The sequence below is a fragment of the Carettochelys insculpta genome, chromosome 5 (genome assembly GCF_033958435.1).
Source record: "Carettochelys insculpta isolate YL-2023 chromosome 5, ASM3395843v1, whole genome shotgun sequence".
Lineage (NCBI taxonomy): Eukaryota > Metazoa > Chordata > Testudines > Carettochelyidae > Carettochelys > Carettochelys insculpta.
The window spans coordinates 68,745,445-68,765,361 of NC_134141.1; the positions used below are offsets into that span (position 1 = coordinate 68,745,445).

The window sequence follows — 19,917 nt, forward strand, 5'->3', positions numbered from 1 at the left end:
TGTGCTGTACTGCATGTCTTCAGCTCATGTGGTAGAGCACAGGGCTTTAGCCCCTATGATAGCAGGTTCAATCCCTGGTGCCGGCAACCCGGGTCTGTTGGCGTTAGAAAAGATTTTTTTCCCCTCTCCAGCATATTTGTTTTGGTGGTGTGGGCTTTATTTGATTTCCCCACAGCAGGTGTCAGGGCAGACCAATTATGGCAAGCACAAAAGGTGTGCTAGGCCGTGTGTCACAACTTAAGTGTAGTGTGGATGTTCAGTGCAGGTACTTCAGCGAGAAGACTGCCAGTGATCAGCAAATGACCAGGCAAAGGACTTAAAAAGGAGGTGCTGCTTACAGGGATAGAATGGTGTGGGTTTTGGGGCTCCTATGGTTGTAATGACAGGGACCCCTTTGTTATAGCCCACCTTACCCCTCCTAAAAAAGGGGAGTGGATGGTAAGGTCCTGGAAATGGGTTTGTTTGAGAGATCTGGATAGAAAAAGACAGGGAGCTGTAAAAGCCCCAGGGGCAATTACACAGAAAAACCAGGGGGTCCCCTGTACTGTATATTATCTGCTGGGTAGTCACAGCCATCTAATAATAAAGTTGTGGCATGATTAAATCCAAAGCAGGCATTTCCTGTTCTCCCTTCAGTGTATTTGGACAATAGTCTGTTGTGCACTGAACTCATGGGGTAGGCCCTGCTGCTACACTTTGCAAGTACTTCAGTGCATTTTGAGCTACCCTCTTCTCTGAAGCAGCTGTAGTTTAAAGTGCAGTGGAGAACTTTTAACACATGGTAATGGTGTCCACCCAGATAGCTGGTGCAGGATAGATCTACATCCCAGCTTGCTACAAATAAATGTTCATATGGAAAAGCCCCAGTACTATGATGGATCTGGCATCTATGGCACAGAAAACAGATGAGCCGTCTTTGCAGAGCACCTGATTTCCACTGTCCTGGAACACACAGTTCCAGAGGTCACTTGCAGATTAATACCCTTCACAATTGTAACACTGGGCTAAGCTTTCTAAATTTATCTAACTTTATCCTTTGCTAATTAGCAATGCTGTTTTGAGATACATTCAGACCACAGAAGACTTACAGTTCAAAATCTGATTTAAATCCTGTATTACATATTTTATAAAACACAACCAGAGTGCATTTTTCATTATAAAGCCGTGAAAACACTCGATAAGACTGACTAAACCACTCTAATCTTTTCACTTTGAACAGCACATGCTTTATAAAACAGAAAAAGTTGTTCTGTAGTGATTAAACAAACCCTGGAAATGATAAGATCACGGGAGAGATGATCAAATATGGAGGAGTAAGCATGATTCACGAAATACACCAACTATGTAATATAGCATGGAAAGAAGGGAAGGAGCCTAAGGAATGGACAAGATCTGTGCTAGTGACAATACCCAAGAAAGAAAATACATTGGAGTGCAAGAACTACAGAACAATTGCCCTAACGAGTCATCTAGGTAAGGTGCTGATGATGATACTGACTCAGAGAGATTAAGATCACAGATAGAAGAACATATAGCAGACAAGCAAGTGGGGTTCTGAAAAGATAGAAGTACCATACAGCAGATATTGGCACTAAGACTGATAGCAGAGAAAGGTCGAAGAAAGAACAAAAACATACACACCTGATTCGTCGATTTTCAAAAGGCATTTGACAGTATAGATCAGAAAGTGACTTGGTTGGTGTTGCAGTCATACAGAGTGGATAGCAGACTGATACGGTTGTTGAAGGATATCAATGATAATGCGGGGGCAGTGGTGAGAACAAGCAGGGAGTTGGGAAGTTGGTTTAAAACAAGTAGAGGTACGAGACAAGGAGATCCAATATCGCCAACTATCTTCATCACACATCTGGAGAGAGCAATGGACAAGATCAAGGAAGAGGTAGAAGGGATATCTGTGCACGGGAAAAGAATTAGCTATACCATCCACAAACCTCAAGTTATCACCACTGAGGAAGATGAGGAGAAGCTAGCAAAAACAGTGCAGGTGTTAAACGAAGAAGGGAAGTGGTACAGACTGACTATGAACATCGATAAAACAAAACCAAAGGTATTTGGAGATAAGGAAATAGGAAAATCAGTGTCAATGGTATTGAACTAGAAGATGTAGAGAAGTTCACATATCTGGGGAGCAACATAACATATGATCTAGACTGTAAGAAGGAAATAGCGACTAGAATAGTGAAAGCAAGAGTGAGTTAGAAGGTGATGGATAAGATCTGGAAAAGCAAAGCAATTAGCTTAAGAACGAAGCTGAGCATCCTGAAAATGTGTGTATCCAGCAGCATGTTGTACGGATAGTAACAGAACAACCAAGAACAGAACACCACTGGTCATCACCTACAGCCCCCAACTCAGATCACTGCAACCTATTCTTAATCATGATGCTACACTCCAGAAGTCCCTGGGTGACATGCCTGTTCTCTCCTACAGACAACCTCCCAACCTCATGAGGATCCTCACTAACAGCCACAGTCTATATGCCAGGAACACCAGTCCTGGAACCTTTCCCTGCAACAAAGCCCGCTGCCAGCTTTGTCCACATATCTTCTCTGAAAATACCATCACTGGACCTAACCAGGTTACTCACAGAATCACAGGCACTTTCTCATGCTCCTCTACTAACAACATATATGCCATCATGTGCCAACAATGCCCAGATGCTTTGTATATTGGACAGACTTCTAACTCCCTTAGACAAAGGGTCAACGGGCACAAAACAGACATCAAAACACTCCAGATCCACAAACCAGTTAGTCAACATTTTAATGGAATGGGGCATTCTGTCAATGACCTCAAGGTATGTGTGTTACTGAAGAGGAATTATCGCACCGTTTTGGAAAGAGAAGCGGATGAACTGGCTTTTATATTCAAATTCGGCACATTAACACATGGTTTAAATCATGATGGGAACTTTCTGAGTCACTATAGGGGCTCATCTGCATACTTGGCTCAATCTAATTCTTGACCTTCCCCCCACCACTCCACTCTCTGATTTGTCCACCTTGATTATCTTTTTCTGATTTGTCCTCCTTGTTTACTGTTTTTGGTTCTCTGTGTCTTAAATATTGAGTCTGTTCTGGTCTGGCTATGGTCTGAAGAAGTGGGTCTGTCCCACGAAAGCTCACCTAATAAACTATTTTGCTAGTCTTTAAAGTGTTACTTGACTGTTTTTTGTTTTGATGTTGTACGGATGTGAGATGTTTTGATGTTGTACGGATGTGAGACATGGGTGATAATGAAAGATTCGAAAAGAAGAATATTGGCCTTTCGAAAGAAGTTGTTGTAGAAAGATTCTGAGAACAGGATGGATGCAAAAGGTCACCAAAAAGGAATTATATAGGAAGACACAGCCGAAAGAGAACCTGCTGCAGGTTATAAGGCAGAAGCTACAACTATTTGGACATAAATGCAGAATGAACAACGAACGAAAAATCAAGACCCTTGTATTCGGCATAATGGACAGTTTGACTAGGAGAGGCAGACCCCACAGAGAACACATAGATGATATAGTAGATTGGTGCAGAGCTAGTCCTCAGAAACTAAGCCACTCTGCACTGGACAGGGAAAGATGGCAGGAAATAGTGAGAGAGGCATCAGGCACCAACAGGTGCTGAGCCCATGGTTATTATTGATGATGATGATGTTTGATTCATTTAAGAAAAAAATGTAAAATTACCTCAAATTCAAGGAAGGAACAAAGCAATTAAAACCCTGGATCATAGGGGTTAACACTGGTCAACAATGTTAAACTGCCTAGTTTAGTGTTCTAAAGCAGACTGAGTTGCATTATATACCTTAGCTGCATTTAGCTGTCTGATGAGCCTATGTTTTATAGCAGATATTAGTAATACAGTCAGCTCTTTCATATCCAGCAGCCCTGGGGCTAAGAGGTTGACAGATATTCAAATATTCTAGATAATAGAGAGATATGCCTAGCAATGCATAACACTACAGAAAAACTATATTAGGTATTAAGAAACAAACAAAAATGTTTGCAGAGTGCTTTCTTTACCAACAAAAGTAGTACTGTACATTGTAAACTTACAAATAAATACAGCAAATACAGTGTATTTACTTTCACCGTACTGTACTTATGGAAAACGTAACTAAAATTTACTTGTGGTTAAAATGCCAGTTATTTGAGAACTTCAGGTAACAGAGTGCTGGATATGAAAGAGTTTACTGTACACTGGAACCACTGTACACTGGAACCACTTGTGCAGTGCTTAAAGCTTGTTTGCTTTTTTCTCTGTAATATGTTGCTGAAACAAGCAGTGAAAATGAATTAAACCCCAAAGCCAAAAATTAATCAAATTTATGATTTGATGAAGATTATAATCAGTTAATGGCTTTGCTTATAGCCAATCACAAACATTAACCAATACTGAATTGGGTGTGTTTTCCTGTTTTGCTTTTCCATGTTTTCCCTCCCAGGCACATCAAACTCTGTATGTTTCTGACCCAGTTTCCTCTCCCATCTCCAGTGTTAAGGCTGACCCCACTTACAGAGGGCAGAATCCAATCCAATACATCAAAATATGCTACTTGGGGCAGAAATTATTTTCCAAGAGAAAAATGACTTCAGAAGCCGAAAAGGAATTTTAAAACTGTTCTGTACATACACCAGACCTTCATGGCTCGACTCAGTTTCCAGTTGTGGTTCTGGACTTGCATAGCATGTGCTATTCAAAGTGAAAAGATTATCACAATTGCCAAACTTCCAAAGCACAGATTTCAGAAAAGACAAATGATGACAGGAATCACCCAGTAACCTTAACTGCCAATTATCTTGAAATGTTTTTGAGCTACTTTTTCTTCAGTTACACACAAAAAACCAGCATTTATGTGCCTGTGTGGGAGGGGAGATGAAACAAATCAATTTAATATAAGCTCTGAGCTGAAGCCTGAATAACACAGCCTACGTTTGTGTCAACCTTTCAAGTAACAGTCTATATTTACATAAACTTCCAAAACAAAGATCACTTTGATATACAGCACAAGAGACTTAAACAATTTATTTATTTCTTATCCATCATAGTAGTCTATTGGCTAAAAGCTGCAATCAAATATACTGTTTTCATTGTAGCAAGAGGAGACATCTTTTTCAAGTAAAGAAGGCTTGAAAATAGTCCTTCTGAAAGTTAATACTTTTTTGGGTAGACTATTAATTGGGGCAAACTAAAATTAAAAAAAAAGGTTCAAAAATATACTTTTAAGTGTCATGTTGTGTATATATATATAAATGTAGAAAAGATGATTCCTAGGCATACAGTAAGCCATGTTTAGGAAAGATGCTGTCTTTCCTTCTCCTTCCTGAATGTTTTAGAACTTATCCATTTTGTTTACCTTGTTTATGCACCACTACCAGTGCTATCAACAGTAAAATGCATACTTCTGCAGGCTAAATTCTATTCTCAACTGCACACATAAATGGATTTAAGTATCAGTCCCACCTCACAATTGCTTATTCAGCAGTAGAATTTGGCTTGAAAAACAGTGGGGGGGATATTCAAAACTACATAAGTAATTCATGCACACCAGTCCCACTGAAAGTCACTCAAGCCCTTTGAAACATTCTCGCCATTGTACTGACTACTTGTTAACAGATAGCAGGAGGAGCTAAATTTATGGTATGTTATATCAAAATAGTGTCTTACATCTTATTTTTTAAATTTCACAGATCTATTGTTACAAATAAGTTGCTTTTACTTTAGGGATTTCATTTTATTCTCCCTTAAACCCCAAGCAATGGAGAAATAGCAATGTTTGGAGTCAGTTTTATGGGAGCACAAAAACATGAAAAAGTTTTGTTAATTAGTGGATCAAAATATGTTTGGAGAAACATGTGACACACAAACCTCTTACCATTCTAAAGATCAAGCAATTGTGGAGGCTCATATTCATGTCATCTAACCATTTCTCTTCTCCATATCTAAAATATGTATGAACATTCTAGGTCAGTGGCATCCAATATGTGGCCTATGGGCCTCATACGGCGAGGGACTTGTGTGTGTGGTGGTGGTGGGCAACAGGGGGTTGTGGCCCACTGAGGTCAAGGAAGGCCACTCATGTCCCACCATCTATTGGAGATCATCCATCCTTGTTCTATGTCCATTCCCTACCCAAAGACAATACATTCAATAAATAGCATAGTCAACTATTTAAATATACTACTTGACAGAACAGCCACTTACTTTCCATCCCACACACGATCACCCCTATGGAAGATAACCAGGTTATTTTTAGGGTCCAGGGCCAACCCAGAAACCTGGCCTAGTTTGAGGTTTACACCAGGCCAGTCAACAGCCTCTTCTATGTGGAAACCTAAAAAAGAAATTAATGCAATATATTTATGTAACAATATGAAATTGGCAAAAATTAACTGCTTTATGAAGGACATGCACACTTCCTCACATGCAGTATTACCATTAAATGTGTTGCCATTTAAGGAGCACTATTCTTATGAAAAATGTGTATCATGCACAAGCAGTGGCATCCTGAGCGAAAAATGACAGAAACTTGAGAACTTGCCTTTGATTGTCTCCTCTCCAGCTTAATAGCACACATATGCACAGAATATTGTTTTATCATCAATTGTAGATGTATCTAGCATACTGAAAAAATGAATAAAATATGTGCACAATTGCTCTCAAATAATCACCATGCATAATTTAGTGATAATGCTATTAACACATTAGTTGGCATTTTACTAAAATGCTTTTCATCTTTTCCATGTTTGAATGGTAAAACAAGTGGGTGACTGAGAACAAGCACGGCAAGCCTATCAGCTATTTCAAAACAAAAATGTTCTATATAAAGCACAGGAAGGGAAGAAGTAAGCAACACAAAAGAAAAAACAACGTGGTACCCAAACAATACTGAAATATCTTGCAGGATTTACTTATCCGCTTTCAGAAATCAACCATCTACTTTCTTATGTATGGTCTGCATATCTTAAGGTCACATATTATACAGTCCCAAGTAGTTTATTAACAAATGAGCTATATATTAAGCTATGCATTATTAAGTAGTATCTGAAAAGAGCTAAAAAAGAGTTGAGGTGGGATGGGGAAGGAGGGAATATCTGTCCTCATTTATCTTGGCCATGTCTACACTAGCACAAAATGCATATTCAGCGCCTCATTAGAATGCTGCCATCTGCAGCTCTTTGAAATTGCTGCTTTTTGGTGTCGTGCGGCTTGTCCAGACAAGGGTCCTTTTTGAAAGGACCCCACCAACTTTAGCAGATAGGAACAAAGGGATTTCGAAGTTCCTGGGGTCCTTCTGAAAAGGACCCCAGTCTAGACGAGCTGCGTGGGAGTGAAATGCAGCAACTTGAAAGAACTGCGGCCAGCGACATGCTAATGAGGCACTGAATGTGCATTTCAGCACCTCATTAGTAATCTTCAAAATGGCTATTTGCATGGCCATTTTGAAGATATGTTTCAGTGTAGACATTGCCCTTGTGACCTATTTCATGTCTGAGGACATAAATATCTGTCAATTTTTTACATAACCCAGATCTCAGTTTCACACTATATATCTAAAAGCACAGGAATATAACAAGAGAGAGATTCTACTAATCTGAGTCCATCTTCTGTTTGTGAAATCATTTATCATCATACTTTCACCAGAAAAGAAAAATAAAATTGGAAAGCTAGAAAGAAAGATCCATAGTGAATTCTAGGACTTCTTGGCCAAAATAAATATTTTATTTTATTTTCTGATGAAATCCTTATGTCCCAAGACCTAGAATTCAACCACCTTTTGGGTCCTATATTGCCCATCCCAATCAAGGATAGATTCATAGTGCAATACGCTACCAAAGCCATTAGTCACTGCAGCTATAATCTTAGAGCTAGTTATTGTGGCTACGTCTACACTACAAGATAAATTCAAATTTATTAATATTGATTTTGTAATTTGAGAATTTATAAGTTTGAATTTGACCATCCTCACCTCCCCATCTGCTCCTCACAAAGTCGACTTACTGCTGCCATACCCAATTGGCATATATCAACTGTTGCAGTAGTGCACGGTGGGAACCTATCCCACAGTTCCCACATCCCCATAGCATTTTGGGTATGCTCGCTGGTCTTTGAGATCATCTTCCTACATTGCTTAGCACGGGAGGGGAATGAGGAAAATGCAAATATCTGTTTTTCCCATTGGAAGGAAGGAAACGTAGGGCATCCACAGAGATGGCAACAAAAGTTTACAGAAATGTCTTTCTTTCGGAGCTGAATTCTCAACTGGCCACACACTGAGAGTTCCCCCTCCCACGATTGCATCCAATCCCTGAAAATAACACAGGGACAGACTGTTTTCTCAAAGTTAGAAGAAAGAGGATAGAAAAGTGTAGGAAAAAAGATTTTTGACTTTCCCCTTCACTACAACAGATATTGTCAACACTGCTGAAGGCAGTGAAATATCATACACTGAACTTATAATGGAAACAGCAATCTCATCTAGCCCTCCCTCCCCCGCCCGTGTTTCTGAGGGGGTCAAAGCATGAAGACAGATAGAAGATGTCAGCAAAAAGATTTTATAGCAAAATATCAAACCAGCAGGTGTCTGCAATGGACAGCAAGCCCCCGAAAATATTTTTGGCAGGGTGTGTGGGGTGCTGTGGTCTGCAGCTGCAGAGCCACTTGGAATGCTGAAGTAGCTGAAGTAGTCCCCTGAGCATCTCAGACACCAGGGAAAACTTCTCCCTCTCCCAACGGCTGCAAGCACCACTGGTCCCTTGCTGGGGAGTGGGGGAGGGCTCAGTGGGGGTTCAGTTGAAGTGGTCCCCCCCAAATATCTTAACTGCTGGGGGAGAATTTTCTCTGGTGGCAGCAAGCACCACTGGTCCACTTGCTAGGGGTGCTGGGGGGATTCAATGAGGGGCCAGTTGAAGTGGTCCCCCGCAACTATCTTAGCTCCCAGGGGGAACTTCCCCATGGCGGCAGCAAGCCCCCAGGTATCTTGGCCATCAGGGAAGACTTCCCCCCTCACAGCTGGCAGCCCCCAAAATTCTTTCCTGCATTCGGAGCCCAAAATGCGTGCAAGCCACAACATGGTGCTGCCTGGCAGCATGGAACAGCAGGCATGTCCTTTTATTGAGTCAGGGGCTACCCATGTGATGTGACTGATTGTGGGAAAGACCCCATCTGTGTGACACCTGGGGGGGAGGGAGGAGGATTTGCACACAGCTGTAAACCACTAAGAAGTTTCTTGACATCTTTTGCAAGCAGGACAGGCAGAGTGGCAGGATAGTGGTTGGAGCCCAGCAGCTCAGAGGCTACGTCTACACGTGAACGCTACATCGAAATAGGCTATTTCGATGAATAACGTCTACACGTCCTCCGGGCCTGGCAACGTCGACGTTCAACATCGACGTTGCGCAGCACCACATCGAAATAGGCGCTGCGAGGGAACATCTACACGCCACAGTAGCACACATCGAAATAAGGGTGCCAGGCACAGCTGCAGACAGGCTCACAGGGTGGACTCAACAGCAAGCCGCTCCCTTAAAGGGCCCCTCCAAGACACAGTTGCACTAAACAACACAAGATCCACAGAGCTGACAACTGGTTGCAGACCCTGTGCATGCAGCATGGATCCCCAGCTGCAGCAGCAGCAGCCAGAAGCCCTGGGCTAAAGGCTGCTGCACACGGTGACCATAGAGCCCCGCAGGGGCTGGAGAGAGAGTGTCTCTCAACCCCTCAGCTGATGGCCGCCATGGAGGACCCCGCAGTTTCGATGTTGCGGGACGCGCAACGACTACACGGTCCCTACTTCGACGTTGAACGTCGAAGTAGGGCACTATTCCCATCCCCTCATGGGGTTAGCGACTTTGACATCTCGCCGCCTAACATCGATGTTAACATTGAAATAGTGCCCAACACGTGTAGCTGTGAAGGGCGCTATTTCGAAGTTAGTGCCGCTACTTCGAAGTAGCGTGCACGTGTAGATGCGGCTAGAAAAAAACAAGAGTAGAGACAGAACCACAAACTCTCTATAGGGGCTATTTGTAATGGGTAGATACACCCGCAGCGCTAAGTGCAAAGAAAGAAAAAGAAAAAGACAGACAGACATTTCTCAGGCTGTCAAATAAACATGAGCCCAAAGTCACAGGCTTACTGCTCCTGCTTTGAAATTCATGGTGTTCCTGTTCCCTAATTCTGGCACACCTGGGCTGCGTCTACACGTGCACGCTACTTCGAAGTAGCGGCAGTAACTTCGAAATAGCGCCCGTCACGTCTACACGTGTTGGGCGCTATTTCGAAGTTGAAATCGACGTTAGGCGGCGAGACGTCGAAGTCGCTAACCCCATGAGCGGATGGGAATAGCGCCCTACTTCGACGTTCAACATCGAAGTAGGGACGTGTAGACGATCCGCGTCCCGCAACATCGAAATAGCGGGGTCCTCCATGGCGGCCATCAGCTGGGGGGTTGAGAGATACTCTCTCTCCAGCCCTTGCGGGGCTCTGTGGTCACCGTGGGCAGCAGCCCTTAGCCCAGGGCTTCTGGCTGCTGCTGCTGCAGCTGGGGGTCCGTGCTGCATATACAGGGTCTGCAACTAGTTGTTGGCTCTGTGTATCTTGCACTGTTTAATGAAAGTGTGTCTGGGAGGGGCCCTTTAAGGGAGCGGCTTGCTGTTGAGTCCGCCCCGTGACCCTGTCTGCAGCTGTGCCTGGCTCCCTTATTTCGATGTGTGCTACTTTGCCGTGTAGACGTTCCCTCGTTGTGCCTATTTCGATGTTGGGCTGAGCAACGTCGAAGTTGAACATCGACGTTGCCAGCCCTGGAGGACGTGTAGACGTTATTCATCGAAATAGCCTATTTCGATGTCGCAACATCGAAATAAGCTATTTCGAAGTTGGGTGCACGTGTAGACGTAGCCCTGGAGAGCAGAGGCCAGAGCAAAGCACTGATGGGCATTGTGGGTTACATACAGGACACCTCTGGAGGCTAATAAATTCAATTTTAAGATGTGGCGCTGCCACACTGGCCTTTAATTCAACTTTTAAATTCAAGCTTGCCGTTATACCTGTGAGGTAATGGCGATATTGTAATCTTGATATTAGTGCTCCATAAATCAAGCTAATGATATTTAAAGTTAAGACAGTCACGTGATAATATCAAACTAACTGCTTTAAATTCAAATTTATTTTGTAGTGTAGACACAGCCTGTGATTTACAATCTTCCAATGGCTTCATACACACTATACTTATTTTTTGGAAAAGTGATGTCACGTTTTCAACATGTAATGGAAGTACCATAGAGACTGATAAGTTTTCCATATGACCCCTCACATTATTTGCAATTGCTTCTATTGCCTGTCCCCAGGTCTGAATTCCTGACACAGTTGCTAGCAAAGCATAATCAATGCAGAAGCCTTAGTTGTGCCCATCAGCAGTGAGGCACTAAGATCAAGAGTACTTTTGGTCTTTTGCCAAATTATTTATTTGTTGACACATACACAGACATCACACAGTAGGAACACAAATTATATTCCTTTATGACTGCTGCTTGTTTAGAGAAGTATGTTTTTAAAATCCACGTTTTACTTTTTCACCACACAAAAATAGAAGTCACCTGTAAAAGAAGACAATCATATCTATGAAGCAGCATCTTCTACCTGGCTTCTGAAGAACAACAACTAGAACATATAAGAACAGATTCACATGCCAACGGTTTGCCACGATTTGCATTTAATTTTGTTTGAAGTAGTACAGATACTAAATCAAAATATATTACTGTGAATGCCCACTTTAAAATATTAACTCTAAAATAATTTGAATGGTTCTTTCTTGCTTAATTTTGAAGGGAAAAATAACCCCATTAGAAAATATTACAGTTACATTTTTTCTTCCTCCAAGAAAATGGTAAAAAGTTTTATGTGGATGCATTATATTAAGAATATCTAAAGGCAAGTATTTATAAAGAAAAATCTCTGAACACATGGGCTACGTCTACACGTGAAGCCTACATCGAAGTAGCTTATTTCGATGTAGCGACATCGAACTAGGCTATTTCGATGAATAACGTCTACACGTCCTCCAGGCCTGGCAACGTCGACGTTCAACATCGACGTTGCGCAGCACCACATCGAAATAGGCGCTGCGAGGGAACGTCTACATGCCACAGTAGCACACATCGAAATAAGGGTGCCAGGCACAGCTGCAGACAGGCTCACAGGGTGGACTCAACAGCAAGCCGCTCCCTTAAAGGGCCCCTCCCAGACACAGTTGCACTAAACAACACAAGATCCACAGAGCTGACAACTGGTTGCAGACCCTGTGCATGCAGCATGGATCCCCAGCTGCAGCAGCAGCAGCCAGAAGCCCTGGGCTAAGGGCTGCTGCACACGGTGACCATAGAGCCCCGCAGGGGCTGGAGAGAGAGCGTCTCTCAACCCCTCAGCTGATGGCCACCATGGCAGACCCCGCTATTTTGATGTTGCGGGACGCGGATCGTCTACACGTGCCCTACTTCAATGTTCAACTTCGAAGTAGGGAGCTATTCCCATCCCCTCATGGGGTTAGCGGCTTCGACGTCTCGCCGCCTAACGTCGATGTTAACATTGAAATAGCGCCCAACACGTGTAGCCGTGACGGGCGCTATTTCGAAGTTAGTGCCGCTACTTCGAAGTAGCGTGCACGTATAGACACGGCTATGAACAGATAATTGTCACTAACTTTTTTTGCTTAACAGTTTTTCCTGCTTCAAAATATTTTCCATAGGGAGAAGAGGAGGGGAATGAGCAATCAAGGGGAGGTTCCTCTTTCCCCAAAGGGCTTGAGTTAATTTTCTTCTCCCTTATTTCTACATTATGTAGCTTCAACTCAGGCAACTGAAACCAGGACCCTGTTCTGCAGACTCTGCCACTGAGAACAGCAGAGAAAGGAAGGAAAATAAAAATATAGAACTCTTCCCATGAGGAGACAGTTTTTTGGTTGTGTTTTTTTCTTTTCATGATAGGGAGAGGTATTCCCTAAGCTCTCTTCCTTCTCCTCATACTTCTTGTCACTGGTAGGGTCATTCAGCTCAGCCTGAGGGAGCTCACTGTGAGGAGCTCCTTTCTCCCCATACCTGTCTCCTCCACTCTCAGTGAGATCTACTGCTCAGTCATGGTCACTTCTTGATTCTAATTATTCCCCCACTCTGAAAAAACCCAAAACCAAACAAAAAAGATCCTTGTTTTTTGATGCAATTTCAAGTAACCAAAAGCAAAATAAGTTTAGCATAGTAAAGGAAAATGAAAACAGTAAGAGAACACATAAGATTATTGAACTAAATTATAAGTGTGGCCACAGCCAAGTCATGTTATAACTGGGTTTAAGTTGATGTGTTCATCTCTAGGTCTGCCTGTTTCTGCGTAAGCAAAAGCGTTAAGCCACTGTTGAAACGTCTGAGTAGATGGGGTGAGAGACTTTTACGACTCTGATGCAAAGAAACAAAAAAGAATATGTTATATAGAGATTAAAACTGCATAGATCTCTCAGCAGTTTTTGCATGGCACTAAGATGATAAAATGGATCACACGCACAAGAATCAACAAGTTAAAAAGCAAGGACAAACATCGCAGAGCCTGGTTTTGACTTCCACCTTCCATTTGCTAGGCAGCTCTTGACTCATTCATCAAAAAGGAGCAATCCAGGTATCCTTCACATGCAGATTGCATTCCAGCAATTCACTGTATCCAAGACCAACACTGGAAACAATACAATTTCTCCAGGTTGCACAGAAAGTGGCAATCAGCTTCTCAGTGGTGTAAAAACATTGTGAGCACATCACCTTGCACTCTACATCCTCCATTGGCTTAGCTCGATATCAAATTGTTTTGCCACTTCAGGGTCCTAGTTACACCAGACCTTCAATTTACTTGAGGTTTGTGTTCCCAGGCACCCTCACATAACCCAAATTTCGTGTAAGTAGGTTTCGGCTTTTTCCATAGCAGGGTGTATGCTCTGCAGCCAGGGAAGCAACAGAAGCACCTGTAGCAACTTTTGAAGGTAAGTCCTGAGGTTGCAGGGGGGCAGTTGGGGAGGGTTATGCTTGGTGGTGGGTTGGGGCTGTGGGAAGGGAGCAGGGGGTCTAAGCCTTGCGTGGGTTAGGGCTGGAGTTGAACCACAGCCACTTGCCGCCGGGGGTGGGGAGGTAGTTGAACTGGGATGGGGTGGAGCCAAAGCAACAGGCAGAGCTGGTGAGCTGGAGCTGTGCTCAGGTGGTGAGCGAGAGCCATGCTTGGGGGTTTGAACCAGGGCGGGAGGATGGAACTGGGGCCACGCATGTGGTGGTGGGTGGGTGGGGGCCTCCAACCAGGGCAGGGGGAGTGGAACTGGAGCTGCACATAGCAGTTTGAACCGGGGCTGGTGGGGGGAGTTGAACCAGGGCCATATGTCGGCGGGAGGTTGAGCTGGAGCCACGAGCAGGTGGTGAGCCAGTGGAGGGTTTGAACCGGGGTGAGTTGAGCTGGAGCCATGCTTGGGGGGTGGGCAGGTGAGCCAGAGCCATGTGTGGGTGGGTGAGCAGGGCTGGGGTTGAACAGGGGCCCTGTGGGTTGAGCCAGAGCCGGGGAGGGGGGGAAAAGGATTTTGAGTTGCATTTAACTTGTATTAATACAAGTTAAGCACAACCTGAAATCATGTATTTTGAAGGTTTACTGTACAATCTTTCAGAACACCAAAGCTTCAGGACCCAGCTATATCAACCACCATATTTCCATCTACGACACGGTAAGAGAGCTCCTCTTTCACATCATGAAGATAAATTCATAGATCCCAAGGCTGAAAGAGACCAATGAGATCCTCTAGTCTGAATTCCTGCATACCACAGGACCGGAAACTTTCTCAAAGTCTATCTTTTAGAAATACACCCCAGTGATCTTGAAACGATTAGTGATGGAGAATCTACAACAACCATCCTCAGCAAATTATTCCAATGGTGAGTTACTCTCCTATAAGAAGTTTAAGCCTTATTTCCTGTCTGAATGTGTCCAGCTTCAGCTTTCAACCACTGAACTATGTTATACTTTTCTCTGCTAACCTGAAGAGCTCATTATTAAATATTCGTTTCCCCGCAACTATCTCATCTTAATCTTCTCTTGTTAAGCTAAATAAATTGAGCTCATTGTGTCCATCAATATAAGGAAATAATATTTTAATCATTATTGGGACTCCTTTTTGAGCCTTTTCCAATTTAGTAACATCTTTTTTGGAGTTTGGGCACCAGAACTGGACACAGTATGCCAGCCCAGGTGCACCAGTATCAACTATAAATGTAAAATAACTATTGAAGTCAATGGGAATATTTGTGTGAGTAAATGCTGCACACTCAAGACAGAGAATGAACAGGAACTAGAGCTCTTATGACTGCTTCACACACCTGCACACTTGACTTATTTTTTTCTATTGGCGGTGTTTGTAAATCCACTCTTGTGCCTTATTTAAACCAGTGATGGCAATTAGGGATTGGAGGGGTTCACCACCACTCCAGTACCTTCTCAAACATAAAAGTTCAGTGAAAGACTCAGGCAGATGGGAAGGATGGCACACCCACCGTACCAACCACTGAAAAGCAGCACTGAATCCTGCATCAGATCTAGAACCTGGCAAGAGAGTGAATTGGGAAAACACATGCACTGAAAATTGGACATCTGAAATAGGCATGAAGAGAAAAGCAGTAAAAGAAACAAGGAAATGGCAGAGATGATTTGAAGAAGTGGGTCTATCCCATGAAAGCTCATCATCTAATAAATTATTTTGCTTGTCTTTAACATGCTACTGGACTGCTTTTTTGTTCTCATAGTATATAGACTAGCACGGTTACCTCTCTGTTAGTTAATTACTTTTGTTTTGGTTTTTAACAAGCAGGTTGGTGGAAACTGGACAGCTAAGATAGTGAATGCTTGTGAAAATGAGGTAGGTTCAGAAGTTAAATAGTTCTTTTTGAACATGTGACAGATGAAACATATATCAGAATACTCAAAAGGGTCTGACTGAGGAAATATCTGAGTCATTAGCTATTATCTTTGAAAAGACAGGAGATATTCCAGAAGGTTGGAAGAGGACAAATATAACGTGTACCTATAAAAAGGGAGATGAAGACAACACAGGGATTTACAGAACATTCAGCTTAACTTCTGTACTAGGAAAAATAGTGGAGCAAATAATTAAGGAATCAATTTGCAAACATTTGGATGATAATAAGGTGATAAGTAACAGTCAGCATGGATTTGCCAAGAAAAAATCATGTCCATGTCAAACCAACATGCTAGATTTCTTTGATAGGGTAACAAACCTTGTGGATAAAAGGGAGGCAGTAGAGGCAATATATCTAGACTTTAGTAAAGCATTTGATACAGTCTTGAATGATCTTCTCATTAATAAACTAGGGAAATGATGATTATAGCAGTCACTTGTTGCCAAGAACGATCAGCTTCCATGAGCGTTGTGGATCAACAAGTGGCTGATCAGGCCTATTCTTGAAACACAAGTTCTATTACAGTAAGGACAGGTGTTTCCAGGTACAGCGGGAGTTTTTTAATCATAACTGAAAGCCAGTCTCTCCTTCCTCCTATGCCTTCTGTCCTCCTCAGCATGTCATTGGGCAAATTCAAAATGCAGGGGACCATTACATAGTACTTCTTTCTATTTTAAGTGATCCTGGGCAAATGTCTCCCAAACATCAATGCTAATACAGCACTTCTTTAAGTTATCCTTTACCAAGTCCTTATAATTCTTCTGTTATCCTACTATGTTACAGTACCCTTCTCTCAGCTGAGAGAACAGGACCTGTTTTGGTAAGCCATGGTCTGGCATCCAGACAATTCAGACACTCCAGAAGAGATGCTGATGGATGGTCGTTGCCTTTGGTGGATGGATGATCATTGATAATGGTGGTCTTTGCCTCTTCCAGAACACTAATGTTGGTGCATCTTTCTTTCTATTTGATCTTCAAGACCTTGTGGAGGCAGAATTGGTGATGTCAACTGATGTCTGTAGGTTGTCCAGGTTTCAGACACACAGAGTGTTGGAAGAGTAACTGCTTGATGATAAAAAAACTTAGTGTCTGTTCAAATATTGTGATCTCCAAAAAACTGTGCTGTAAGGGCTGTACTGGCTTAGCTCAAAGGATGTTGGATTTCTGCATCAATATCTGCCTTAGATGTGAGATTACTTCCCAGGCAGAAGAAATCTTCGACATTCTCTAGTACTTCTCCATTGATTTTTAATAGCTAGAGCATGAGAGACCTCATTTGGAGAAGGCTGATGGAGCACTTTGGTCTTGATGTTGAACACGAAACCAAGACGTGTGTAAGCTTTGACAAATATTTTCAGGATAATTTGAAGATCTCTCTCAGAGTAGGCAAAAACTACGTTGCCGTCAGCATACTGAAACTCCATGACAGATGTGGTGGAAATATCTCTCTTAGACTTTAGCCTGCTAAGCCTAAACAGCCTTCCATCCATTCCATAAGTGGTTTCAGTGTCAGCTTGGAGCTTTCTGGCAATTAGGTAAAGAATGTCGGCAATAAGGGTGCAAACATGGTTAGGGTAATGACGCAGCCCTGTTGTAATTTGAAAAATTCACTCTGGGACCCAGTAGTACTCAGAACAGTTGATTTTATGTTGTCGTGACACTGATATATTTATCAGGATGTCCAATCTTTGAAAGTACAATCCAGAGGGCACGGTGATTCACTGAAACAAAGGCTTTAATTGAAATGAAAGCAATATAGTGGCAGAGATGGTTTCTGAGGTTCTCTTAGCAATCAGATCCAAGAAAAAAGGAGTGTGCATTAGACCTTGCAGGTCTTAGGTAGCACTCTTGACAAGTTTTTTAGTCTGTCCCCCCTTAATTTCTTAAGTCTGATTTTTTTAAATATGGAGAGAATACAAGTCTTTCCCGGACTGCTGGAATACCTACTACTGCAGGGGAAGATTTGTGGAAGGTCTGGCAGGGTTTGGGGCATAACTGGTACGAGAGGCTGTGGATCAAGATCTGACACAGAGAGTCAATTAAACGGGGAAAGACTGCCTTCCACCCCCTTGCCCACCATTTCCTCCCCAAATTATGTTAAATAAGTAAGAAATAGAGTGATACAATTAGCTACACAGAGTGCTACCTAACAGACAAGATAACACACTGCCTCAAGCTGCAGGGGGCGGAGGCGAAGACTGAAATGGCAGTAGATGTCTCCCTCCCTTCATCCCCTTGTAACAGAGCACAAGAATGTCCAGTGTGCAGGCACAGACTTGCAGATACTGCTCACATAAATCTCTGAAAAAGAGGGCAGGGGAAGACAGACATCCTGCTGTGGAGCACCCAGAGTTATACTACTTGAAGATCAATGTAATCATGTGTGTGTACATATACACACATCCATCCATACACAAATATACAGAGAGAAGTTATTTACCAATATAAGCGATTTAGGTAAGAAAAATATTGAGATGTAGATATGAGAAAAGTACAAGAAAAATATTACTGAAAGCGGAACTTTAAAAAAATACTATTCAACGAACACAACTAACAGAAAGTGGGTCTAATGCTAGGAAACCTAAAGAGTTTCAAGTTTATATTAGTCATGTACATGACAAAAAGAACTAGTAATTAAGAATATGACATTTAGTGTGTTTTTTGTTTCCTTTTCACAGTATCTTCATCTGCAGCCACAGAACAGGATGGTGCTGTTATTATTTAAAAGAACCTATATAAATAAAACAATTAAAATATTTTTGCATCCAACATATCCAGTTGTTTCTTTACAAACTGAAGAAGATACACATTATTTCAGGTGAGTGTGCATAAATACATTCCCTTCTAGAGTGTAATGTGTGGTTGAGTTTTCTCCACTTTATTATATCCATTCTTTTGCCAAAAGGTGGCACTGATAACCTCCTGGCAGTCCAGAATTTCTGTGAATAGGAGGTGCTGTATAGATTGAAAAGGGAAAATAAACTTTAATTTTAAAATTTTTAAAGACAACTTTTCAGTTTTGACTCTTGTTTCAAAAATTTGCAGTGAACTCCTACACTTGCAATCAAAAATACTGACACCACAGTAATAATGAAAACAAGTAGCTGCTTCTTTATCTATTCAGGATTCATACCAAATGGTGCAGCAAGTAAGCATTTTATTCAGTTCACTGACATTCAGCCACTCAATCGATTAAAATGGAAAGGAACTTACCCTAACATTTTTCTTTTCAAAATCATATTTCTTAACTTTCTGCACCGAGAGAATTTATTTTGCAGGAAAAAAACATACCTCTTCATCATAGGGCTTGATTTTCCATGTGCTAGTACCAGTTGAACTTCACTGTCTTTAATAGTGATATTTTTGATTTATTACACTTGTATGTGAGAGAAGAAAATCTGGCCCATTGTAGAGAACATTCCTCATCCTTTCTTCCCTGCCTCTCTTGCCAATAACTGTGGCTGTATTTCATTTAAAGCAAGTGGCAACACCTCAAGCCAGAAGTCCATATCTCTTGTTTTCTATTATATACTAAATCCTGTATTTAGCAATTATTATGCTGCATTTGAACGGCACGTGAGCAGACGGCATTCCATGCTAATCTTTCACATTGCAAATAAAAAACAAATGGATGATGAATAATTTATGTTTGTAAGGAAAATGTATTTGGAAACAGCAAGATGGCTGTTTGCAACATAAATGCAGTCTGCCCTACAACAGCTCACACACTCACAAATGACTGCCATGCATAAATAACTGATGGTTTTCACATGCTGTTATATATGCCTTTCCACATTAGCAAGACTAAACGCAATCAATATCACAGAGATCACAACACAACTAAAACAAATATGCTTTAAAGGTTTTTGCTGTCATAGAAACCGGAAGGGAATGAGTTTTAATTCACTAGTTAGATTAGC

The 19,917-nt window shown here is 42.0% G+C and overlaps 1 protein-coding gene across 8 annotated transcripts in view; it reads right to left on the reverse strand.

The window, feature by feature from the left end:
- Positions 1-19,917, reverse strand: part of PAM (peptidylglycine alpha-amidating monooxygenase) — a 273,477-nt gene that overhangs the window by 29,818 nt on the left and 223,742 nt on the right. For all 8 annotated transcript variants that reach the window (XM_074995279.1, XM_074995278.1, XM_074995277.1 and 5 more), the window contains one exon: positions 6,216-6,345. In XM_074995279.1, the coding sequence (XP_074851380.1) occupies positions 6,216-6,345 (130 nt within the window). The remainder of the gene's footprint in view (positions 1-6,215; positions 6,346-19,917) is intronic.